The 26,716-nt window shown below is 48.7% G+C and overlaps 1 protein-coding gene across 5 annotated transcripts in view; it reads right to left on the bottom strand.

Annotated features, from left to right (window-relative positions):
- The window catches only part of INCENP (inner centromere protein), a 30,650-nt gene extending 16,533 nt beyond the window's left edge, over positions 1 to 14,117 (bottom strand). For 2 of the 5 annotated variants that reach the window (XM_021925656.2, XM_021925658.2), the window contains exons 1-4: positions 13,660 to 14,117; positions 9,538 to 9,688; positions 8,952 to 9,065; positions 7,244 to 8,052 (exon numbers count right to left, since the gene is read on the bottom strand). In XM_021925656.2, coding sequence (XP_021781348.2) covers positions 7,244 to 8,052; positions 8,952 to 9,065; positions 9,538 to 9,677 — 1,063 coding nt within the window. In that variant the 5' untranslated portion in view covers positions 9,678 to 9,688; positions 13,660 to 14,117. The remainder of the gene's footprint in view (positions 1 to 7,243; positions 8,053 to 8,951; positions 9,066 to 9,537; positions 9,689 to 13,659) is intronic. The other 3 variants (XM_021925654.2, XM_021925657.2, XM_021925655.2) reach the window with 2 other exon arrangements.
- Between the last annotated feature and the right edge of the window lie 12,599 nt (positions 14,118 to 26,716).

The following is a 26,716-nucleotide window of genomic DNA, read 5'->3' as shown; positions in this document are numbered from 1 at the left end:
AACCACATAGGTCCCACTCGAAGGGGTCCAGGGGACCAGGTTCCAGCAAGGGCCTGGCCACTGCTCCCATCACTAGCCCTGCCATGCCCAGGACCCTCCCCTCAGCACTCATCCTAGTGTCTTTATCGGAGTTCCTGGCTTCATGTCCCCTGCTGCTTCCCAGATGGTCTTCCCATGCCCATCTGGGCAGAGCTGGGCATCCTCACTGGGCTGGGAATATCTTGAGAAGAGGGACAATGTCTGTTGCAGCTCCAGGCCCCAAACTCCCAGCATGGGGCCCAAGACAAAGCAGCTCATTCTGTTAACAAATATTCATCAAGTGCCTATAGTGTACTGGGACCTGAGCCAGGCCCCAGGGCCCCAACGGTGAGCAAAACAGAACCACTGTCTGGTCTAGATAACAATCATCAAATAGTCCCGTCAACAACACCAGCATGGCCAATGATGGAACACAGCACAGAAATTTTTTTTCTTTTTTTTGAGACGGAGTCTCGCTCTGCTGCCCAGACTGGGGTGCAGTGGAACAACCTCAGCTCACTGCAACCACCGCCTCCTGGGTTCAAGCGATTTCTGGCTAATTTTTGTATTTTTAGTAGAGATGGGCTTTCACCATGTTGGCCAGGCTGGTTTTGAACTCCTGACCTCAAGTAATCCACCCGCCTAGGCCTCCCAAAGTGCTGGGATTACAGGCGTGAGCCACCGCGCCGGGTCCAGAGCAGAGAATTTTACAAGCCTATGACGGGGGGACCTGAGCTGGTCTGGAGGAGTTTACAAAGGAGGAGGATGTCCAGGCCAGTGGTTCTCAGCTTGCATTCTCTGATCCCTGGATGTCCTTGAGACCCTTGGGGGATCCACGAGGTCATAACTAATCATGATACTAAAATCATGATACTAAAATATCACTTTCCCCCTGTCACTGTGCTGACACTTGCCCTGAGGGCACAAAAGCAATGAGGAACAAGCTGCTGAAGCCTCAGCCCCAATTGAGGCCAGAGCATCAAACACTATCCTCGGACCACACACTCACAGGAAGGAGAGATGTCCAGTTTCACTGAGGAATGTCCTTGATGAAGGTGTAAAAAGTACCAATTTTTTTTTTTTTTTTTTTTTTTTGGAGACAGACTCTCACTCTGTCACTCAGGCTGAATGCAGTGACTCAATCTCAGCTCACTGCAACCCCCACCTCCTGGGTTCAAGCGATTCTTGTGCCTCAGCCTCCCAATTAGCTGGAATTGCAGGCACGTACCACCACACCCAGCTAATTTTTTATATTTTTAGTAGAGACAGGGTTTCGCGATGTTGGCCAGGCTGGTCTCGAACTCATCCTCAAGTGAACCACCTGCCTCAGCCTCCCAAAGTGTGGGGATTACAGGCGTGAGTCACCGCGCCTGCAAAAGTCCTAATTTTACTAAATCTAAACTCAAGTACATGCCATTTCTACTCTCTTGTGTGCTGAGGTGGGAAGTGTGCCGAACGCCTGTTGCTGCAAACGCAACTCTCCGCGAAAAGCGCTCGTCTCTAAGTCGCCAGCTGCACTAGCCACTTCTTCACCTGGAACACTATTATTATTTAAAAGAATGACTGACACACATTGGTTATTCAATCTTGGCTATCTGGAAGACATTTTCTCACAAGTCAATGAAGTGAATCCATCACAAAAATAAAACACCATGTGCTAACAATAATTTAAAAATTGAAACAAAAAGAATCCAAGAGTAGAATTTTGAAAAGCGCGTATCCACCACCAGCAGGGCCACAGCATCCTAATACCTAAGGACTTTTCTGATGAGGTCAGAAAAAAAATGTGTTTTTTGGCCGGGCGCGGTGGCTCAAGCCTGTAATCCCAGCACTTTGGGAGGCCGAGACGGGTGGATCACGAGGTCAGAAGATCGAGACCATCCTGGTGAACACGGTGAAATCCCGTCTCTACTAAAAAATACAAAAAACTAGCCGGGCGAGATGGCGGGCGCCTGTAGTCCCAGTTACTTGGGAGGCTGAGGCAGGAGAATGGCGTAAACCCGGGAGGCGGAGCTTGCAGTGAGCTGAGATCCGGCCACTGCACTCCAGCCCGGGCGACAGAGCGAGACTCCGTCTCAAAAAAAAAAAAAAGTGCTTTTTTAGGATATTATACAATGAAGGGTGTCAACACTTGGAAGACGTGCATAACCTGGTGAAGCAATATTTTCCAAATGATCGATGCATGTAGTTATGAAATCACACACATCTAAAAGATCCATTCAAAGCGTGGCTGGGCGTGGTGGCTCACTCCTGTAATCCCAGCACTCTGGGAAGCCGAGGCGGACGGATGATTTGAGATCAGGAGTTTGAGACCAGCCTGGTAACATGGTGAAACCCCGTCTCTACTAAAAAGACAAAAATTAGCCAGGCATCGGTGGGCGCCTGTAATCCCAGCTACTCGGGAGGCTGAGACAGGAGAATTTCTTGAACCGGGAGGCGGAGGTTGCAGTGAACCAAAATCATGCCACTACACTCCAGCCTGGGTGACATAGTGAGATTTCATCTTTAAAAAAAATTTTAAAAAGGTGCAAGGTAGACCCCTATGGAACCAGCAACATGGTTTCAGACTCTACACCACAACAAACCTTGAAGAACAACCACTTCTTGCGCTGGTTCTGATAACAAAGAATATGCACAATTATCTGAAAAAGCTATGAAGATATTCCTCCCTTTCCCAACTACACGTCTGTGTGAGGCCAGATGTTCTTCAGCTACTTTGTTTTTTTTTTTTTTGAGACAGAGTCTCACTCAGTCACCCAGGCCGGAGTGAAGTGGTGTGAATTCGGCTCACTGCAACCTCCACCTCCCGGTTTCAAGCAATCCTCCTGCCTCAGCCTCCCAAGTAGCTGGGACTACAGGTACACACCACCACGCCCAGATAATTTTTTGTATTTTTAGTAAAGATGGGGTTTCACCATGTTGGCCAAGATAGTCTCGATCTCTTGACCTCATGATCCGCCCACCTCAGCCTCCCAGTGTGCTGGGATTACAGGTGTGAGCCACCGCGCCCGGCCAGTTCTTCAGTTACTTTAACCCAAACAGCACAATGCAACAACAGATCAAACACAGAATGAGGCTTCTTTAAAGTCACACGATAAAGAGATTTGCAAAATGTAGAATAATGCCAGTCTCCTCAGTACATTTTTGTTTTGGAAAAGTTATTTTTTCATAAAAAGTCTTAATGTAAATAGGTGATAGGCTTGGTACTTACATTTTGCAATGTCAAAATACTAAACAATATTTTTAAATCTTTAAAGTACTAGATAGTCATATAAAAATATTAACTAAAATTTAAATACTTTTAAAATCCTGTTTTAATTTCTAATACAATAACTATCAATAGATAAAACCTCATAATCAAAGCGTTTTTTTTTTTCTTTTTAACAGAGTCTCACTCTGTCACCCAGGCTGGAGTGCAGTGGCCCAATCTCAGCTCATTGCAGCCTTGACCTCCTGGGTTCAAGCAATCCTCCCACCTCAGTCTCCTGAGTAGCTGGGACTACAGGCACATGCCACCATACCTGGCTAATTTTCCCCATTTTGGTAGAGACAGGGTCTGGCCATCTTGTCCAGGCTGTCAAAAGCTTTTTGAGGCTGAGGCTTAATCATTAAAAACAGGAAGCCCGGGGCCCTCACCCTCAGCACTCACCCTGGCATCCTCATCACAGCTGCTAGCTTTACGTCCCTGGCTTCTTCCTAGCTGGGAGCATGCCTGTTCCCAGTGCCACTGGTCTGGGGAGAAGGAGGGCCAAGGCCACGAGGCAGGAAAAAAAGAGGCTTTTTTGGGGAACAGAGAGAAGGTAGCTGAGCTGGCACATCCTGAGCCATGGGGGCTTGGCCAGAGTTCAGGCTGGGAGGCAGCCAGTGGGAGGTTGGGGCGCACAGGGTCTCAGGAAAACAGGGAAGACAACAGGCCACAGAGAAGGGAAGCTGGGACCCTTCCTGGGTATAGTAGCCAGGTTTGGGGAGGTGGTGGGAGCAGCTGCAGGGCCAGGCTGACAGTCACGGGTGGTGATGACCCCCATTTAAGGGGTCTATACCCAGAAGATACGTCCCCCTCATCTCCCCATGCAGCGTCATCCCAGCTCATGTGCTCCCTGATGAAGATGCCACGTGACTACATGGCTCTCCCACCAGCACAAGGGTTCTCTGGAATGCTAAGTGCCATCTGCACGCCATTTAGGCCTCAGAGCTGGTCTGGTGGTGGGGAAGTGGCCCAAGCACTGGCAGAGGGACGGAAGGGCTGTTCTCCAATGTGGAGGTGGCTCGAACGCCCCAAGGTGGAGCCCTGTGGCAGTGGGCCTGTCCCTTCCTATCCACTTCAGAACTGCTATCCCACAGGCCCCACAGGCCCCACAGGCCCCACAGGCCCCACAGGCCCCGCAGGCAGGTGCGCACCAGGCCAGGAGGCAGGGGATTCCTGCCGGCACACAGCAGTTCCACGCCCCGGGGCCACACTCTGGCTTCCAGAGGCCCCCTCGGCCCATCCTGCCTGCTGGCTTTTTTTCCTGTCTCATTTTCCCATTCCTCTGGTGCAGGTGTTTCCTTCCCATCCCGAATTTAATTTTTGAGACATTAAACTCGTTAATTTCTCAAAAATTAATGAATTGAACTCAAATCCTTGTGTCAAGTGCTGCTCATGGGGAAAACCCAAACCAAGACCCCACGTCGGAGCTGCCCGAGAGCCTCTCCCAGAACCTGGGATCTGGGAGACCCCCCGAAGCCTCCTCCGCGTCACCGCCCCACTCCCTGACACCCTTGCGGCTCCTCGCTAGGGGTCGGCCTTGTCACACCCAAACTGAGTGTCAGCCGTTGGTGAGTTTTCTCAAATAAGGTGTACTGAGTATCCACTACACCCAAGCACCAAGATGAGTTATCTACTCACATTCAAAGCCAGTGTTATCACCATTTCACACAGAAAAACTGAGGCTGAGAGAAGGGGTGTGCCCAAGGTTACCCAGGGTCTGTGTGACTCCAGATCCTAGATCCTGTATCCTCCTCTCTCTCCTCTACCCACCTCAAGAAGAGAGATGATGCTGGGCTGGGAGTCAGACAGACCTAGGTCACATGCAGCAGTCAAATCAGAAGCCCATTCTTTGGCAGGGAACAGGTAGATAGAGAGGGAAAAGTGATGGAAGGGCATGAGCTGCAGAGCCGGATGTCTGCTCCAAAGGTCTGAGATTCTCTGCAACTCCGCCTGGCTCTCCCTCTACAGGCCCAGCCTCACCTGCCCCCTTGGGCCCCTTCCCAAGATCAGATCCAGGCCTGAGAAAATCTCCAAAACAGATCAGAACCATTTAGATCCTTCTGAGAATCCCGAAGTAGACAGTGTGCCAGACTGCACATCTGGACACGCCCCAGACTGCGTCACCTCAAACACTGGAGCAGGCCCGTCCCCAGGCAGTGAGACTCAGGCACAGAGAAGGCTGCCAAGGTGAGGTGCCCTCCCCTGCCTGACAGGCCCTGCCCTGGGGCCTTGCACAAAGCCTCTTCTGCAAGCGCCTGACTTTCTGGACAGAATGAAACATGCAGTGCTCAAGCCCCAGCTTCCCAATTTACAGATTCCATGGCCTCCTTAAGCCTCAGTTTCCTCCTCTATAAAGTGAAAAATTCCTCACAAGCTAACAGTGCTGCTGTAAGGACCAAATGAAATAACCTTTCCTTTTATAAATCTTAAAGTGCCTGGCAGATGCCAGCTACTATTTAATATGCGTTAAGATAAAACCTGGGCTGGGCGCAGTGGCTCATACCTGTAATCCCAGCACTTTGGTAGACTGGGTGAGGCTTGAGGTCAGGAATTCGAAACCAGCCTGGCCAACATGGTGAAACCCCATCTCTACTAAAAAACAAAAAAAAAATGAGCCTGGTGTGGTGGCAGGCGCTTGTAATCCCTGCTGCTCGGGAGGCCGAGGCAGGAGAATTGCTTGAACCCGAGATGCAGAGGTTGCAGTGGGCCGAGATCGTGCCATTGCACTCCAGTCTGGGCAACAGAGTGAGACTCTGCATCCAAAAAAAAAAAAAGAAAAAAGATAAATCCTGGCCTATCCTCACCACCAATCCGCTGCTTCGCCCATCCTCTGGCTGCATCCTTACAACAGCCTCCTATCTGGTCTCCCTGTTTCCCTCCATTCACCATCATCAGGCCACTTCTTTTGCTTCGGTGGGGTCAAGTTCAAGCTCTTGTGTGAGACATGAGCCCCAGACCCCCATCACTTGTTGCTTTAGGCATCAGGGTCTTTGTACAAGCTGTTCCCTCTGCCAAGAATACATATCCCCGCATTTTTTTTTTCCGCTTAGCAAAAGCGCAGCCATCCTTCAGAACCCTCCTAGCTCAGACTTCACCTCCTCCTCATGCAGCCAGCCTGCCCCTCCAGACACCTGCTCCAGTGGGCAACGGCCCCCTTAGCTGAGATCTGAGAGGGCAGCTAACGTTACCCAGTCCTTCCCATACGCCAGGCACCCTTCTAAACTCCCCGTGTGGGGGGACCAAAGAAAACCTCACAACGACCTTTTGAAGTGACGCGATTAGCCCCAGTTGACAGGCGAGGAGTGGAGGCCCGTGAAGTTTCCAGGACCTGCCCCAGGCTGCGGGGTAAGTGAATGGCTGAGTTGGCACTCAGACCCACGCTGGCCAGCTCCAGAGTCAGCTTGGTTCCCCCTCCTGGCTCCCATCAGATGCCCAGTCATCTGATCTGCCAGAAGGAATCTGCTGCCATAATTCCCTCCTCCAGATCAAACGCAGTGTCGCTAATGGCGGCGCACAAACCCGGTGAATTTAAGCAGCCTCTGCAGCATGGGGTTGGGAGGAACGAGCCGGCCCTGGGTAAGAGGCCCAGGCTCCAGCCTCAACATGGCCAGTAACCACGGCCACATGGTGGCCAACCACCCTGAAGCTCAATTTCCTCACTTGTAAAGCAAGTAGGTTGGGTCAGATCTGCACCATCCAACGTGGAAACCGCTAGCTACATGTAACTATTTAAATCTAAAAAAATTAAAATGCAATACAATTTAAAATTCAGTTCCTCAATCAGACTAGCCACATTTTGAGGACACAATCGCCAGATGGGGCCAGCTAGCGGCCACCACCCAGGACAGCACAGATGTGGAACATCCACCTCACTGCAGAAAGCTCTCTGGACAGCTCCTTGCTAGATGATCCCTCCGAAACCCTCCATCTGCGCCTGGCACCAAGGACCACCCGCCACTGCCAAGCCCCCAGACTCACAGATGATGCGGCCAGAGGCAGCGGGCTCTTCGGCAGTCTTCTTGGCAAGCCTTCTGCTCGCCCTGCGGACAACGCTTTCCTGTTTGGCCACCAGAGAGTACTTCTGGGCTAAGACTTGGGGACTCAGGGAGGACGGGGCGACCAGGCTGTGCTGCATCGACTGAGAGTCCGCGGGAGAGCCCGTGGGCACAGAGAAGTTATCCGGCAGGATGGGAGCCAGCACCCGCTCCCGCCACGGAGAGTCTGGAGAGCCTGGCGAGTCCCGTGGGCCAGGGGAGACCCGCGCAATCCTGAGCTTAGACACAGACCGCCCCGTCCCGACCCCTCGACCCTTGGGGTCCTGGGGTGTAGCCATCAGGGAGCTCACTGTGACGGACTCCAGTATCCTGGCCTTTGACTTCTTAGGTGTTGATTCCTCATCCGATGTCAGGATGCCCTGGGAGGCTGGAGCTGGGGCTGAAGTCAGAGTCGGGGACAGAGTACGGGGCAGAGGCTGGACGGACATGAGCCGGGTGACATGCTGCTCAGCATTGTGGCGCTCACTGATGCCAATCTCCACCACAGGCACCAGCTGGCACTGGGTGCGGTTATCCTTGGGCTTCTCGGTCAACATCGTGGGAGACTCAGGGGTGGGCGAAGAAGGTGCAGCCAATGCCATGGTGGCCGCAGCAGCCGCAGCCGCAGCACGGGTCACACGCCGCAGGACGGAGCCGTTCTCCCCCGCCATTGTGGCCAGCTTCTCTACACTGTCCTTGCTGCGGAGGCGTCGGGAGCTCAGCTGGCTGCTCCGAGACTTTCTGCGGGATAACCTGGCAGGGGCAGCAGGGCAGAGGCTGAGACAGGCAGCAGGATAGGGTGGCGCCCAGTCTCCCCAAGAGCCACCAGCTTGGATGGAGTATGATGAGAGAATGTGAAGGCAAAAGACCTGGGTTCCAGCCCAGATTCTGCCGCCTCTAGCCAGGAGGCCCCAGGCCATTCTTGTCTGAGCCTCAGTCTGCCTAACTGTAAATTGGGGATCATGCCACAGTCCTCACAGAACTGGTCAGGAAGATTATATTCATCCACACCGCTGGCTGACGGAAGTCACACCGCACCGAGCCCCCACTGAAAGCCTTACACGCACTCTCCCTTAACCCAGAGCACGGCCCTGGGAGGTAGGGACCACTATCCCCATTTTGGGGATGAGGAACAGAGGCTCAGAGAGGCAGAAATTCAATTCAAAGCCATACTGCTCTGCTAAGGGGCAGAGCTGGGATTCACACCCAGGTCTAACCCCAAGACCCAGCCTCTTTCCCTAGCACTCTGCAGCCCCAGTCATTCTTGATGGGGACTAAAACAAGCATGACAATATGAGGGCTGGGACAAGCCACGTGGTCCACACCCGGGTCACACTCACCTAACAGAAGGACGGCTTCTCTTTTTCATCCCACCTATGGAAATACTTCCCAGCCTCCAGGGCCCAGATCAAATACCCCCACCCCTAACACACAGCCACAGATCTGGACTCCAGGGTCTTGGGTCAAGCTATAGTTCCCCGTGGCATCCCAACCCCTCTCAGCATGGCCCATGCAGTACCCGCGGTGGCACCCACCACCCCTCCTACAGGCTGCTACTTCCAAATCAACATCTTCAGAATCGAACTCTCCCAGATGGCACCAAGCCTCCGCAGAGCCCACTGCCCAGCTCCCCCTCCCCCAACCCTTCCTACCTTTTCCTGATGGGGTCTCTGTTTTCATCCTGAACATAAGAAATCCGTCTCTTCTTCCGTCGGTTCTTCTGAGAAGGTGTTTTGGGCATCAGTTCTGGCTCTTTGCTGAACTCTCTGTTTGGCACAGGAGGGTGTCACTCGAGGCTGCCTGGGAACCGCTGGTCCCCTCTCCCACCCAGCTTGGCCCCTGCCCATTTCCTGGCTGCGACAGGTCAAGCTGGGGTGACCAGCACCAAGCAAGCTCTCCAAGGTCACGTGCAAATCACCTGCGGGCACTCAGGGCTTCCTCCTGGAGACACGGCAGGGAAGCAAGCCCCCAGGTGCACGTCCATTGCCCCACACCCTGAGAGGCCCAGCCAGCAACAATGGCGAACAGGCAAGGGACTCGATCTCTCCTGCTGCCCCTTCCCATGACACTAGGTCGGGCCCCTAGCACACTGCACACGGAGTATACAGCAGGGAGCCCTGACAGGCTGTCGGTTTTGCCAGGCAGGTGGGGACGAGGAGCTGTTGTGTCCCCAAGACCAAAGCAGCCCAGACAGGCGCTGCTGGTGTTCCCATCCCCTCACTGTGCCCCTGCCTTCACCTGGTGAACATGCGCTTGGCCTCCTCCTGGATCTCCTCAAGCCACACCAAGTCCTTATTATCCATGTTGCAGAGAAACTCCATGAGCTTCTGGTCACATAGCTCCAGCAGGTGAATGGGCCCTGGGGCTGTCGTCCCCATGGTGGCTCTGTCTGGTGAAGACAGGGACAAGAGGCACAAGTTAGAGGTTCAGGGTAGGGGTCTGGGGCATTCTCCAAGCTGCCATACCCATCCCACCCACAACCACCACAAACACCCAGTGCCCGAACCAGGGCCCCTCTCTGCTCACAGCCACTCCCCAGAGCTGCAGAATTCCAAACACTAATGCCCTAACCTCATTTCTGCAAAGAGGGGCCCTTGTACTCACACTCTTCAAATATCTCCCTGTCCCCCCCCCTCTCCGCCACAGCATGACTGTCCCCAGTTCCCAGCCAATTCTGACAATGATGGTCCTCCTTACAAATGGCCTTTTCTGGGCTGAAGATGACAGGGCACTGCCATCTGCCTTTCTGGCCACCCCAGGGCCCCTCACTCCCTGCCCAAACACAGTCCTGCTCTCGCTCTCCAGTAGGCCCTCATCTTACTACTCATGGTTAAGTAAGGGCTAAGACACAGCCACCCTGCACTACATGCAAGCTGACTCCAGACATCAGGCCAAAGAACATCCAACTCAGCTGCCTCTTTAAGCGGCCAGTGAGCAGACGGGATTCTATGTTCCAAAGGAATGAGTGAGAAAGTAGTGATCCTGAGATATGTCCTCAAGGGGCCTCCCATACCTCTCTCCCTTGAGCTGAAATGCCCTCCAAATGGAGCATAAACAGAACATGAAGGGAACGGTAAGCAATATCTTGTTTTTAAGAAAACTTGCCTATAGGCATTGAGCAAGGGAAAACACAAAAACAGTTTTTTCTCACTTTCTTATAAAACTAGCAGCTCAGGTATCCTCCCTAAAACTTGATAACCAGCCTGGCACGGTGGATCACGCCTGTAATCCCAGCACTTTGGGAGGCTGAGGCAGGTGGATCACTTGAGGTCAAGAGTTCAAGACCAGCCTGGCCAACACGGTGAAACCCTGTCTCTACTCAAAATACAAAAAAATTAGCCAGGCATGGTGGTGCGCGCCTATAATCCCAGCTACTCAGGAGGCTGAGGCAGGAGAATCACTTGAACCCAGGAAGCAGAGGTTGCAGTGAGCCAAGATCGCGCCACGGCACTCCAGCCTGGGCGTCGCAGCGAGACTCTGCCTTAAAAATAAACTTGATAACCATTACGAAAACCTCAAGCAAGGAAGAAGTACAGTCAGCCCTCCATACCTGTGAGTTCCACATCCATGGGTGCAACCAACCACCAGTGGAAAGGATTTGAAAAAAAAAAGCTGCATCTCTACTGAATATGTATAGACTTTTCCCTTGTCATTATTCCCTAATAAGATAGTATAACAACTATTTGTATAGCTTTTACATCATATTAGGTGTTATAAGTAATGTAGAGATATAAAGTATACAGGAGGATGTGTGTAGATTATATGCAAATACTATGCCATTTTATATCAGGGACTTGAGCAACTGTAGATTTTGGTATCCAAAGGAGGTCCTGGAACCAATTCCCTGAGGATTCCAAGAGACAAAAGTATTCTACTACATCACAACAGGGGCTCAATAAATATCCCAACAGGAGAATGAGTGAAAGAACAAATGAATGGGTGGTGGTCATAAGCCATAACAACAGGCTGCGTGCCTCAAGTCAGGGCAGTGACCCACCATCCTGATTTACCTCTTCAAAACCAAGAACCGGCCGGGCACGGTGGCTCATGCCAGCACTTTGGGAGGCCGAGGTGGGTGGATCACAAGGTCAGGAGTTCGAGACCAGCCTGGCCAATATGGTGAAACCCCGTCTCTACTAAAAATATAAAAATTAGCCGGGTGTGGTGGCACATGCCTGTAATCCCAGCTACTCAGGAGGCTGAGGCAGGGGAATCACTTGAACCTGGGAGGCAGAGGCTGCAGTGAGCTGAGATCGTGCCATTGCACTCCAGCCTGGGCAACAGGGCGAGACTCTGTCTCAAACAAACAAACAAACAAACAAGAACCATGCACAGCTTAGCCTCCCATCTACAATGGAAGCTCTTGGAAGGAAGGGACAAATTGCTGACCCCTTGATCCCTCACAGGGCATAGCACCAGGTCAGGTTTCAGTCTCATGGGACCTCCTTGGGCTTGATTCAGGGACACACTAGCCTTTGTTCCTCAACAAGCTCTGGCCTGTGTCTGGAACACTGTCTCCCATTTTGTATGGCTCACTCCTCATGGCTTGGATCTCAGATCCTCAGGGAAACCTGACCACCAATCTAAAGTAGCCCCAGCCACGATCCCACCCATTGACTGCAATTCTCTGCAGAGCACTTGCGTGCTTGTTTACCTGTTGCTTACTGCCTGTCCCTGCCCACTAAACAATTGCTCTCTGAGGGCAAGCCCCTGTCTAACTTGCTCATTTTTGAGTGCCCAGAGCACAGCAGTGCCTGGCAACAAGGAATACTTGTTGAATGAATTAATCCACCCATCAACTCTACACCTAGAAATAAACATCCTACAGGTGCTCATCCCACCACACAAAGGGCACCAAATAAACTTAATCTGCACAGGTTAGAACTGACCAACACATGTTCAAAGCCCCTGCTCCTAGATGCCAAGGGCAGCAATAATCAGGGCAGGGCCAAACGGGCAGGATCCTACAGGCTTTGGGCTGAAACCTCGGCTCTGCAGCCAGCCAATCACAGGCAAGGCCTTTTCACTGCCATCCCTCACCTTCCCCTAATCCTTCTGCACCCAGACCACAACCCTGGCAAAGCGCAGAACCTCAGGCCAGAAAAGAGAAAACTGTTTAAGGAAGCCAAAGATTTGCGGAGAAAAGCAACAACTGGCTAACTTTTAAAAAAGTATTTGTTCAAATGGCCAACGTGGATGAGAGCTTCTTTCACAAAGTCCATGAAAGCAATTGGACATCTTTCATGGGGAAGTTTGCTTAGATCTTAGCGCAGCCATTTAAAAAGGGTTACCATAAGTTAAAACAGAGGTGACCCTGAAAAAGAAGGAGTCAGTGTACCAAGAATCAGTCTCCTGGAAGAGCAGCAAAAATCTCTTCTTCAGCCCATGTAAGCAACTGCACACAGATAAAGAGCACCCACCACTCCACCGAGGGAGGCACTCTCCACTCTTCCTCTCCAACACTTCTTCCACACCATACACCAGACTGAAGGCCCCATCGCCCTCCTCTATGACTCCTGTTCTTTTCAGGGTGCTGTAAGTTGGGTGCCTACCACACCTCTGTGCAGAAAGCTCATAGCAGCTGCTCCCATTTACTGAGTTCTACTCCATGCCCGAGTCAGACATCATCTCATTTAATTCTCACCACAACCTTGAGGATATGCATAAGAAGATGAGGAAATTGAGGCAAAGAGAAGTCAAAATCAGCCGGTAAATCAGGGGCATAAATAGAACCGTGCCCTTAGTCACTGGCTATACGTCCTTTAAACCGTGCCCTTAACCACCCGGCTATACCGCCTTCTAAATATCAACCTCTGAAAGGAAGGCGCCCAGACTTGGCTCTGGGCAACCCCGCGAGCAACCCATGTTAGCTGAACGAGACTGAACCGCTGACAGCGAACAGGCTTGGGGAGTGACAAGGGGCGGCCCAGCCTCCGGAAATGGTCAGTTTAAAATGCTGCTCAGCTGGGGGCGGGGGCGTTGAGAGAGGGGTTTTAACTGCACAGAAATGCCATCTGGCATCATTCCGTCAAACCACCGGGTTGGTTTCGGGCTTCCTGCGCGTCCAAGTCAACAATAATCCTCGCAGGCACAAAACAAGGTGCTAGGCAGCCGGGAGCGGAGGGGACGGGGCTATGCTCTAGGAAGCTGAGGGCCTAGGTGGAAGGGGTGGGGGGCATCTCGGGCCCGAGAACCAAGGCAGGAGACCTCGCCACTTGGAAGAGGTGACCCTCATATGCCCAGGCAGCCAGGAGCTGGGTTGGGGAGTCACGACCCTGGTCTGGAGTCGGCAGGGGCGGAGCAGAGGCCGGGGAAATAATCGCAAACCACCCTCCAATCCCCACGGCCACGCGCACTCACTCGACTGCGCCACGTCCCCTGAAGGCTGCTCCGCTCCAAATCCGGTGGTATCCCTAGCTGACGCCCCGCTTGCCCAGACCCACTCGGCTCCGGGCCTTCGGGGCTCACCGCACGGGAGGAGCAACCAGGCGGCGCAGCGCGGGCGAAATCTATGATTTTCAAAACTGAAAGCTCAGCCAATCCTCGGCAAGTTTGTCTGGGCGGTTGTAAAACTTTAAGCCAATCAAATAACAGGAAGTACCAGTCCGCCCTCCTATTGGCTATGTCGACTAGCAATCTGCGGGACTAAGAGGCGGGGAAAGGAAGCGAAAGTCTTTAACCCCCTCAGCTTCCGGGAGCTGCGGCCGCGGCGGAGAGAGGAAGTAGACCCCCGCCTGGGAGGAGCCCGCAGACTCGGAACTACGAGTCCCGGCGAGCACTGCGAAGGCCACCGGCGGCTTCCTTTCTTCTCCAAGCACGGTGGCAGGCTTCTGATCTCTGCTGCTTTTTTCTTCTCATAAAAACATGTATGTATATACTTACATTGCTGAAAGAGCAGCTTTTTAATGTAACAAATTATCTAGGTACAGAAGTCATAGATTCCTCTTCCCATGAGAAAAACGTTCCTCAAAATACAAACCAAACAGCATGCCAGAGGGAATTTCATTGTACTGAAACATATACAAATTAAGGCTACCTTGGTATATAAACAATTTAGAAATTACGATAGAATAGTTCCACCAAATCATTTACGTGTAAGAATTCATGCCATTTGTTAAAGAATTGGTAGTGGGGCTCAATTCAAACAATATTATGCATCCTTACATCCAACTTAATACACTTAGCAGCTATAAGAAATGTAACTGTAACCTCACTTCCTAAAATACCACGAGTAATGTTAAAAATCCAAACCCGTCAAAGGCCAGGGTGTTACGGTATTTGGCTCACGAATCGAAAAGCCTAATCATTTCAGTTTAATCTTTACAACTAGAACAAGATGGGAAGTTTTCTTATTTTTCTTTGCTTTTGTGGTTGTAATGCCCTTTTGATTTTCTGAGCAAGCTGAATATATCTGATAAATACTACCATTGGACAAAGGATCTAAGCATTGAGATTTTTTACTAAATCAAGGTTTCAAGTTGGCACAATGTTTTTACTAAGGCATGTTTCACTTAGTTCATCTTTCCAATATCGGGGAGGGGTGGGGGCAAAAGACAAGGACTAATATGTCCTGTAAAGAATCTCTAGCCGGGCGCGGTGGCTCACCCGCCTGTAATCCTAGCACTTTGGGAGGCCGAGGCGGGTGGATTGCCTGAGCTCAGGAGTTCGAGACCAGCCTGGGCAACACAGAGAAACACTGTCTCTACTAGAATACAAAAAAATTAGCCAGGCATGGCGGCTTGCGCCTGTAATCCCAGCTACTCGGGAGGCTGGGACAGGAGAATCGCTTGAACCTGGAAGGCCGAGGTTGCAGCGAGCCGATATCGCGCCATTGCACTACAGCCTGGGCCACAAAAAGCAAAAAACTCCGTCTCAAAAAAAAAAAAAAAAAAAATCTGCCGCTTTTGAGAGTGAAAACAAAACGTCTTGTGAATGGCAATGGAGTGCGCGTTTATCTAGAACCTTCTGTCATCTCTTGGGCGACAGAATCCTTGGTCACCTACCCTGGTACTGGACGTTTCTTGAGAGCGGTGGTTCTCATCCAGAGGAGGTTTTGTCCCACCCCCGCCCCCTACATTTGGCAGTGTGTGAATTCATCTGGGTTTGGGAGAAGGGGCTAGTGGTATTTAGTGGGTAAAGGCCAGGGATGCTGCTAAACACCATCTAGTGCATAGGACAGTCCCCACAGCAAGGAATTACCTGGCCCCAGATACCAGAATTGCTGCTGTTGAGAAACTGCTTTAAACAAAGTCACTGTACTGTGTGAGTCAAGGTTTCTGTTACCTGTAAAATAAGGCAGTTAAATCTTGAAGAGATTTGTACATCCACAATCAGCTACCAGCAGATAGTTTACCCTGTTCCCAGGTCGTCTGCAGCATTTTTCCTCTACCCTTCGTCCCTCCCTTTATCAATTCTGTTTTTGCCTTTGTTATTTTACTCAATTTACCAACTCACTCCATCATATGTGAGTAAATAATTTGTGAGCAAATTCACTAAACATTTCTTTTTTTTTTTTTTTTTTTTTTGAGACGGAGTCTCGCTCTGTCGTCCGGGCTGGAGTGCAGTGGCCGGATCTCAGCTCACTGCAAGCTCCGCCTCCCGGGTTCACGCCATTCTCCTGCCTCAGCCTCCCGAGTAGCTGGGACTACAAACGCCCGCCACCTCGCCCGGCTAGTTTTTTGTATTTCTTAATAGAGACGGGGTTTCACCATGTTAGCCAGGATGGTCTCGATCTCCTGACCTCGTGATCCGCCCGTCTCGGCCTCCCAAAGTGCTGGGATTACAGGCTTGAGCCACCGCGCCCGGCCAATTCACTAAACATTTCTGAGTTATTCTTTGAAGAATGTAAATAATTGGAAATCAGCTAAATCATAAAAGGATATGTTACCCAATCGTTAATCATTCTCTTTATTAATTCTGACATGAATATCTCAAATTGTTTATTTGATTGTCACCTCAGAGAGTTTTCTACCCTGTGCAATGCATTTTAGCGTTTCCACGTGGATTAAGGTCTGTCTTTCTCAAGAGAAGGAAGAGCAACTATAAAAGGGGCTGAGGGGGCTCCGTCTCAAAAAAAAAAAAAAAAAAGAAAAGGGGGCTAAGGGGGCTGAGGGGGCCAGGCGTGGTGTCTCTCGCATGTAATCCCAGCACTTTGGGAGGCCAAGGTGGGCAGATCACCTGAGGTCAGGAGTTCAAGACCAGCCTGACCAACATGGAGAAACCCTGTCTCTACTAAAAATACAAAATTAGCCAGGCGTGGTGGCACATGCCTGTGATCCCAGCTACTTGGGAGGCTGAGGCAGGAATATCGCTTGAACCCGGGAGGCGGAGATTGCACGATTGCAGTGAGCTGAGATCGCACCACTGCATTTCGGCCTGGCGACAAAGCAAGACTCCGTCTCAGGGAAAAAAAAAAAGAAAATTGTAGAACTGAACATAGTTGCCCCTTTAGGAACCTGCAACGCAGTCCAAGGGACACATGACTGCAGTCCCAGTCCCGGAGTCAGCTTCGCCTTAAACTCCACCTACTGTTACAGCGCCTGTGGGGCAGAGGGCGCATGCGCAGCCGAGTCGTCCGCGCAGGCGCAGACGATCCAAGGCCACTGAGTTTGGTCCTGGAGTGCTGGGGGTGCTGAGCTGGGCGGTGTCCTTCCTGGGCTCTTTGTGCTCAGGGGAGTTGTACCCACCCTCGTGGACCCTGGGACCTGCAGCCGTCGCTCTGGGAGTCTGGTGACTCGCGAGGCCGCTCACTGGGCCTGAGGAGGAGGTCAGGCTGCAGATGGTGATGTGTCTGGGGGTGGGTCCTGGCTTCTCTTGGACACGCCCAGCTTGTCCCGAATGAAGTTTTTTTTTATTAAAAAAAAAAAAAAAAATCCATTTGTATTGCGAAATATAGAACACATCTTTTAAAAAGTGCACAAAACAGTTAAGCAGCTTATTACTTTATCAAACACATTCCTGAAAAACCACCTCCCAGGTCAAGTAATAAAGCTTCCATAGCCTCCCAGAGGCCTCCTGAGCCCTCCCCACACCCGCCCTCCTTAAATTAAAGATATGGTAATCATATTATTGCTTTACCATCCAAGCAGCATCCCTAAGTATTATAGTTTAGTTTGCTTTTAAAATAATACTTATGACCGGGCGCAGTGGCTCACACTTGTAATCCCAGCACTTTGGGAGGCTGAGGCGGGCAGATCACCTGAGATCAGGAGTTCGAGACCAGCCTGGCCAACTTAGCGAAACCCGTCTCTACTAAAAATACAAAAATTAGCCGGGCGTGGTGTCACGCGCCTGTAGTCCCAGTTACTTGGGAGGCTGAGGCAGGAGAATCACTTGAACCGGGAGGCAGAGGTTGCAGTGAGCAGAGATCACACCACTGCACTCCAGCCTGGGCGACAGTGTGAGACTCCGCCTCAAAATGATAATAATAATAATAATAAATAATAGGCCGGGCGCAGTGGCTCACACCTGTAATCCCAATGCTTTGGGAGGCCGAGGCAGGCGGATCACCTGAGGTCAGGAGTTCAAGACCAGCTTGGCCAACATAGTAAAACCTTGTCTCTACTAAAAATACAAAAATTAGCTGGGCATGGTGGCGGGTGCCTGTAATCCCTGCTACTCAGGAGGCTGAGGCAGGAGAATCACTTGAACCTGGGAAGCAGAGGTTGCAGTGAGTGGAGATTGCGCTGCTGCACTCCAGCCTGGGCGACAGAGCGAAACTCCATCTCAAAAAATAATAATAATAATAATACTTATAATAATGTAGCCTATGGTCTGCTCTTGGGTCTGGCATCTTTTGCCTCCTCAGCTCCACAGGACTTTTTTTTTTTTTTTTTTTTTAGAAGGACTCTCCCTCTGTCACCCAGGCTGGAGTGCAGTGGCGCAATCTCAGCTCACCGCAACCTCCACCTCCCGGGTTCAAGGGATTCTCCTGCCTCAGCCTCCCAGCTGGGATTACAGGCACCCGCCACCACACCAGACTAATTTTTGTATATTTAGTAGAGGCAGGGTTTCACCACGTTGGCCAAGCTGGTCTCAAACCCCAGATGTTTTCCTTCTTTCCAGAGTTACACTCTTTCTCTTCCTGTGGTCCAGTGCCTAGAAGAGTTGCCTCATATTTTTGGTCTAGTTTTTCTGTTGTTTGTGGTGGGAAGGCTGATTCTGTACTGGTTCCTCCATCATAGATAGTAGCAGAAGTCACCCGTGCTGTGTTTTATTTGAGGGCCTGTGTGTTGAAGTCTCAAGGGCTCCCTCTTGTTAGTTGTTGCCCTATGATAACGATGATGGCTGAGAGACTCATTTACGCTAACCAAAAAATGTGCAGATGGAAGGTTAATAAAAGAGTGCCTTTTATCAACTGGCAGTGAAGAATAACATTTCATCAGACTAGAATGTTTGTGTGCATATTATTGTTCAGTCTCTTTCATAAGCAGAGCACATGAGGGAAATCATAATCAGCCTTTTTTTTTTCCCCCCCCAGAGACAGGGACTTAATCTGGCACCCAGGCTGGAGTGCAGTGGCATCATCATAGCTCACTGCAGCCTCAACCTGGAGCTCAAGCAGTCCTCTGCCTCAACCTCCCAAGTAGCTGGAACTACAGGCACATGCTATCACACCCAGGTAATTTTTTTACTTTTTTGTAGACATGTGGTCTCATTATGTTGCCCAGGCTGGTCTCAAACTACCGGCCTCAAGTAATCCTCCTGCCTCGACCTACCAAAATGCTGGGATTTTAGGCATGAACCGCTGCACCCGGCCAGAGGCTTTTATTGAGGGTTTAGTATGAAGAATTAGTGTCATGAGTAGCCAGTTAACCTGGGGGCAATCCAGTGTGTTCTGTCTCTAAGGCACAATGGAAGCCATGAATAATCTGAAGGTTGTCAGTACTCATGGAGTTACCATGGGGTTGCTAATAGTTTAGAGGAATATTTACCAATTAGAGGAGTGATTGATTAATGGCATCAAACTATGGAGGATGCCTCAGACACAACCAGGGACCTAGTAAGGCACACAGGGAGAAAGCCACGTGATCATGAAGGAAGAAGGCCAATTCAAGGAATGGTTAACGGCATCAAACTATGACAGCTTGGTGCATTCCATTTATATCAGAGAGAGTCTTGCCAATGGAATCAGAAATACATGAAGTCCTCCAGCCATAACTCCCTGCATCTATCTCCACCTAAAAGGAGAACCTGTCCTTTGGAACAGGAGATACTTCAGGTTTGGTGACTGAAACTCATTCTCCCTTATACAACGCTTGGATAGGAAATGCCAACATTTGCCTCTCTGACTTTCCTTTTGCTTTGCTCAGGTGACCTTGCATGTCTCTGCTCCGATGCCTTATAAGTGATCTCAGAGTTGAGCTCCCAGGTGACAATTTTGTTTTCCGTTTTCCTCATTTCCGGCTTCATTAGGAGCACCTCTCTGTAGCTCCAAGTGTTGAAGGTAGTCGAGCATGTTAATTCTTCGTTGCATTCCAAGCCTAACTTCTATTACAGAATAGTTTGGCTGGCTGTGGGTGGTCCAACTTTCTCTGTTTCTTTGTCATACTTTCTTTGTAAGGGCATAGCACCCTTTTCTACCCTGGCCGACAAAGACATTGTATAAGGAATTCCTGCTCAGGATGAGCCACTGGACTGGAGATTCGAAGTTCACATATCCTTACAATTTGAAGTTTTCTGGTCATTGGCTGCTTTGGGGAAGTCAACTTAATTTGGTTCAGCAAAATCAAAGTAACCACTGAAAGGTGTTTGAGGGATAAATCTCTGCAAAATCTGTATTCACTTGCTAGGGCTGCTGTCACAGTGTCACAAACAGAGCAGCTCAGACCACAGAAATGTGTAATTCCACGATTGTGGAGGTCAGAAGTCTGAGATCAGGGTGTTGGTCAGGTCAGTCCCTTCTGAGAGGCGTGAGGGAGAATCTGTTCGGTGCAGCTGATGTTTTGTTGTTGTTGTTGTGTGTGTGTGTGGTTTTTTTTTGGGGGGGGGATGGAGTTTCACTCGTCACCCAAGCTAGAGTGCAATGGCGCAATCTTTGGCTCTCTGCAACCTCCACCTCCTGGGTTCAAATGATTCTCCTGCCTCAGCCTCCCGAGTAGCTGGGATTACAGGCGCTGCCACCATACCCAGCTAATGGTTGTATTTTTAATACATGGGGTTTCACCATGTTGGTCAGGCTAGTCTCGAACTCCTGACTTAAGGCGATCCACTAGCCTCCACCTCCCAAAGTGCTGGGATTATAGGCGTGAGCCATCACACCGGCCTGGCTCTGGTGTTTTGCTGAAAATCTGCCATCATGATCACACAGCACTCTCCCTGTGTGCCTTACTAGGTCATGTGGCTGTGTCAGAGCTGTCCTCCAAAGCGAAAGTCGCAGTGGGAGGCAAACCAACCATGAGGTGGTATCTTGCTTTCCCTGCCACAGAAGGACAGATCATGGTAGTTCCCCAGCTACTCCAGAAATAGTTGGAGCTGGTGCAGCCTAATGAAACTGTGGTGCAGTGGCGTGGGCCCCGGACTTGGAACAAAAACCCCTGGGGCACCTATGTGACTTAGAGGACCAGTGTCCCCATCTGCAGAATGAGGGTGTTAAAGCATGTTAAAACATAAAAATTAAGGTGGCTTCTTAAGGTCCCTCCACCGCCAAAGATTAATTCTTTCTGCAACAGGGGAGTCAAGCTTTAATCTCAATTTATAAATGAGCACCATACTGTGAGTCCACTAGGGGGCAGTAACTGTCCGCATTTGGATCCACTGATCCACAGGCCTTGAAACACCATGACACCTTTATTAGGAAAATAAGAAGCAGGTGGGTGGGATAAGGAATCTCTGGTTTTCCCCTCAATACCAAGCTACAATAAAGCCTTATAAATCGTGGCCATTTGGGGCAATAAGAAGAAAAATGAGGCCGGGCGCAGTGGCTCAAGCCTGTAATCCCAGCACTTTGGGAGGCCGAGACGGGCGGATCACGAGGTCAGGAGATCAAGACCATCCTGGCTAACACGGTGAAACCCCGTCTCTACTAAAAAACAATACAAAACACTAGCCGGGCGAGGTGGCGGGCGCCTGTAGTCCCAGCTACTCGGGAGGCTGAGGCGGGAGAATGGCGTGAACCCGGGAGGCGGAGCTGGCAGTGAGCTGAGATCCGGCCACTGCACTCCAGCCCGGGCGACAGAGCGAGACTCCGTCTCAAAAAAAAAAAAAAAAAAAAAAAACAAAGAAAGAAAAAAAGAAAAAAATGAGTATTTTGTTGTTTTCTGCATCAGCTTGAATTTCCCTGGACTTTACCCTTTACCCATGAGGAACGATCTCTTTTTCTTTTTCTTTTTTCTTTCAGACAGTTTCACTCTGTCACCCAGGCTGGAGTGCAGTGGCGCAATCTCACCTCACTGCAACTGTCGCCTCCCGGGTTCAAGCGATTCTCCTGCCTCAGCCTCCCAAGTAGCTGGAATTACAGGCAAGCACCACCACGCCCGACTACTTTTTGTATTTTTAGTAGCCCAAGTACTTTTTGTATTTTTAGTAGAGACGAGGTTTCACCATGTTAGTCAGTCTGGTCTGGAACTGCTGACCTCAAGCGATCCGCCTACCTCAGCCTCCCAAAGTGCTGGGATCACAAGTGTGAGCTACCGTGCCCGGCCTCATCTCTTTTTCTTAATATGTTACTTGTTAAGTTTCAGAATTTCAGAACTGAAGGGACCCTTTGCGATTGTGGTGAGTAGCTAGCTCAAGGCAATGGCAAGTAAATGGCAGGACCAGGAATACAAACCATCAAGTCTCTTTTCTCAGCTGTATAATGAGAGGTGATCTCTGAAGTTCCTTTAGGTCTAAGAGTCTGGCTCTCTGGTCTTCATTATCCAGACTGATTTCTGCTTCCCCATGGTGGATCTAAGCATTAAATTGGGCAAGTTGACTTTTCTGAATATGGAGAACTGGATTATCTAAAACCTTTCTCATCAGAATGGAATTTAATTAAATCTTATTAAATCCATTATATCACATTAAATCTCAAGTTGCATTCATTAAAATGGTAGTTCTCTGGACTTTTGGGTTTCACAGAGTAGCAAAATTTGCAAATATGTTTAGGCATTGAGTTAATTTTATTAAGTAAATATGTATGGGTTTTTTTTAAACACCTATCCCTTATTATCCTACTATTATAAAAAACATTTAAACTCAAAAAGAAGAGGGCATGCAATCTCGGAATACATCAAAGTGACACAAATAAATTCCTTTATGAGGCCGGGCACAGTGGGTCACACCTGTATTCCCAGCACTTTGGGAGGCTGAGGTGGGCGGATCGCCTGACGTCAGGAATTTGAGACCAGCCTGGCCAACATGGTGAAACCCCATCTCTACTAAAAATACAAAAATTAGCCAGGCATGGTGGTGGGCACCCATAATCCCAGCTACTCGGGAGGCTGAGGCAGGAGAATCACTTGAACCCAGGAGGTAGAGTTTGCAGTGAGCCGAGATTGTGCCGCTACACTCCAGCCTGGGCGACAAGGGTGAAACTCCATCTCAAAAAAAGAAAGAAAATTCCTTTATGAAAAACTCATTGCATTGTTCTTAATTTTCTCATTTTGTACAAATCAGTAAAATCCTTGTCACCCACTGGATCCAGCCTACAAATCAGCCTTGAGAACGTTTGCTTAAAGCAACTGACAATGTTATAAACATTGCTCCACAAAAGAGTCCTGCTGCCTGTGAATGCCTCCTTCAAGAGATGATGAAGGCAGAACACATCCAAGTTGGGCAAAAGAAAACAGTGGGGGTCAAAAAGTATGTCTTTAAAGCTGCACTTCCAAAGAACTTCCTGAGAGATTTGTAACTTCTATTTCTGTATGATAAAACACTCTTGGCGAGGCATGGTTGCTCATGCCTGTAATCCCAGCACTTTGAGAGGCCAAGGTGGGCGGATCACCTGAGGTCAGGAGTTCAAAACCAGCCTGGCCAACATAGTCTCTACTAAAAATACAAAAAAAAAAAAAAATTTAGCCAGGCGTGGTGGTGCGTGACCGTATTCCCAGCTACGTGGGAGGCTGAGGCAGGAGAATTGCTTGAACCCGGAAGGGGGAGGTTGCAGTGAACCGAGATCATGCCACCGCACTCCAGGCTGGGTGATGGAGCAAGACTCCTGTCTCACAGGAAAAAAAACAAAAAAACTCACATTCTTAAGGCCTAAAATGTACTAAAAGTAAAACAGGAAAACAAAAATGGGGGGAGGATTCTTTCTGTGAATGCAAACATGCTTGACCAGTGAGATGCAGTTGAAAACCTAGACCACTGGTGTAGACTGACATTGTATGGACTCTCCATACTCACATACAGCAGATGCAGAGAAGGGCACAGAGGGAGGGAGTGATAAACCTGAAGATAAATTGAGAAATCAGAATTCTCGCTTTCATGTACTCAGTGACTTCTTGGCAAACCGTCTAATCCCAGTCTGCAGTTTTAAAGAACATGCTATGATTGTTAGCAGCACCCACTCAGATAATGCTGGAACTTGTTTGTAAATAAAGTTCCAGCTTCGACAAACCACATGCTCCTCACAGCCATTTATGCACTTTACTTCATCTGTCTCTTATACTGTCTGAGAAAAAAATAGAGATGGGGGGTCTCACTATGTTGCTTAGGCTGGACCTGAACTCCTGGACTCAAGCCCATCCTCCTATCACAGGGTGAACCCCCAAATTGGAGTTCAGCCCAGGAGGCCACGTGATTTCTTGGCTTTGCACAGGAAGGATTCAAGAGTTAACAGAGTAAAGTGAAACAAGTTTATTTTAAAAGTAAAGGAATAAGAGTGGCTATTGCCATCAGAAGAGCAGCCGTGAGAGCTGCAGGTTGCTGTTTTTATGTTTGTTTCTTGCTCATATGCTGAACAAGGGTGGCTTATTCATGAATTTTCCAGGAAAAGTTCAGGGAATTCCCAGAAACGAGGGTCCCTCCCCTTTTTAGACCATGTAGGGTAACTTCCGGATGATGCCATGGCGTTTGTAACCTGTTACGGTGCTGGTGGGAGTTTCCTTTAGCATGGACAAATCGTAGATTAGGATTCGTGTATAATGAGCAGTGAGAGGACCAGGGGCTGCTTTCATCACCATCTTGGTTTTGGTGGGTTTTTGCTGGCTCCTTTACCACATACTGTTTTATCAGGGGGGTCCTTGTGACCTATGTCTTGGAAAACAAGTCCTGCCAAACTCCTGTCACACCCCCACCTCAGCATCTCAATAGCACAGAGTGCCCTTGTCTGCATTTGCCACATGTGAGTAGTCACCTGTATTGGTCCACTCCTACGCTGCTATGAAGATATACCTGAGACTGGGTAATTTATATAAAGGAAAGAGTTTTTGTTGTTGTTGGTGGTGGTGGTGGTGGTTTTTGTTTGTTTGTTTTTGAGATGGAGTCTCCATCTCTTACCCAGGCTGGAGGGCAGTGGTTAGATCTTGGCTCACTGCAACCGCTGCCTCCCATGTTCAAGCAATTCTCCTGCCTCAGCCTCCCAGGTAGCCTGGATTACAGGCACCTGCCACCATGCCTGGCTAAATTTTTTGTATTTTTAGTGGAGACAGAGTTTCACCATGTTGTCCAGGCTGGTTTTGAACTCCTGACCTCAAGTGATCCACCTGCCTCAGCCCCCATGCCTGGCCTAAAATAAATCCTTTTATTGTGAGTTACACAGATCATTCATGACATGCTTGGACTTTCTGGTTTGTCCTGAATATTCCTCTTTCTTAAACGACTAGTCATTTTATTCTAGGTCTAAATTTACCATACAAGATTCTTTCTCATATAAAATTATTTCTCTTTAAGCTTTCTTACCCAAAAAAAAACCTCTTTATTTCTATAACTTTCTTTATATCTCTCTTATTTCCTGGTTCCTTTTACCTTGTTTTATACATAACCTTTAAATAAGCTTTGAATTTGACAAAATTTGTTCACCTTTTTAAAAAGGACACTTAAGAAAGAATGTTTTCCTACAATATGTATTTTTATTTGAAAATACTCAAATAATGAAATATCCATTATTTACTTTAACTTTAGATTCTAAATTATGACAAGTTTGTCTACAAGTATTTATCTCATTACATTTACCTAATTATTTTATTTTGTCTACCTAGATTATTTATGAAAACTGTGATAGTCATCATTTAAAGCTATGAAACTCTGAGACAATGAAAATGATATGACCTAACTGACTCCATCTTGCTTCTAACCTCCAAGCTGACCTTGTTCATTCCTGAGCTTTGGGAGGAACTGAATTTATAGTTTAGCATTAAAACAAAGACAATAGCAGTCCTTTCCCAAAACAAACCTCCTTACTGCCTATAGACTAGACTGCCTAAAGCCACAAGATTAGAAGTTATGGGAATTTTACTAAGTAATTCAAGAACAATATCAGTGTCTTATTTATTAAAGATACACTAGCAAGAATCATTCTGTTTTAGGCTGGGTTTATGGTTTTGTAACCCATGTGCCAAATTTTGACACCTTATAGTATTTGGCAAGGATAGGTGTGAAATTGCTTGATTAATAAATGCAAATAAAATGTATGCTGGAAATTCTTAAGACATTTCTAATATTACTTTACCAATACTTTTAAAGCTAGCTTACTTATTAAAGATTTTACTTAAGTCATGTAAACTTGAAAAATAATTTGACTAGTTTTTCCTTTTTCTGGTACAGTATTTTATTTAAATGCTTTTATTTTTCTTTAAGCCAATTAATTAGAGCTCTTTTATATATTTTTGGTAGTGAAACATTGTATATACAACACATAAATACATAGATGTATTAGGCATGCCAATAGAAATACATCTTATAGGCCGGGTGCAGTGGCTCATGCCTATAATCCCAGCACTTTGGGAGGCTTAAGTGGGTGTGTCACCTGACATCAGGAGCTTGAGACCAGCCTGACCAACGTGGTGAAACCCCGCCTCTACTAAAAATACAAAAAATTAGCCGGGCATGGTGGTGGACGCCTGTAATCCCAGCTACTCGGGAGGCTGAGGCAGGAGAATTGCTTGAACCTGAGAGACAGAGGTTGCAGTGAGCCAAGATCGTGCCACTGCACTCCAGCCTGGGCAACAGAGCAAGACTGTCTCAAAAAAATGAACAACAACAAAAAAAACGAATTACATCTTATAGACGTAGACTTATAAATACCTTTTTTTTTTTTTTCCTATCTTAGACTTTCAGATACTTGATAACCTGTTTCACAACCCTAGGCAGTTGTCAGTTAAATAGCCTTAAATGTGCATATTAAAGGAAACAACTCAGGTGAAAATCAAATAGAAAAAATTTACATCATAAGGTACAGAGAGTAAAAGTCTGATGGGGCTAGAGGAAGATTAAAGATGGATGCCAAATCAAACATAAAATTATAGAACTATCATAGGATAGTATAAGAATACCA

The sequence above is a fragment of the Papio anubis genome, chromosome 12, assembly GCF_008728515.1.
Source record: "Papio anubis isolate 15944 chromosome 12, Panubis1.0, whole genome shotgun sequence".
NCBI lineage: Eukaryota > Metazoa > Chordata > Mammalia > Primates > Cercopithecidae > Papio > Papio anubis.
Note: the sequence above shows the minus strand (reverse complement) of the source record. Positions and strands in the feature narration are given on the sequence as shown.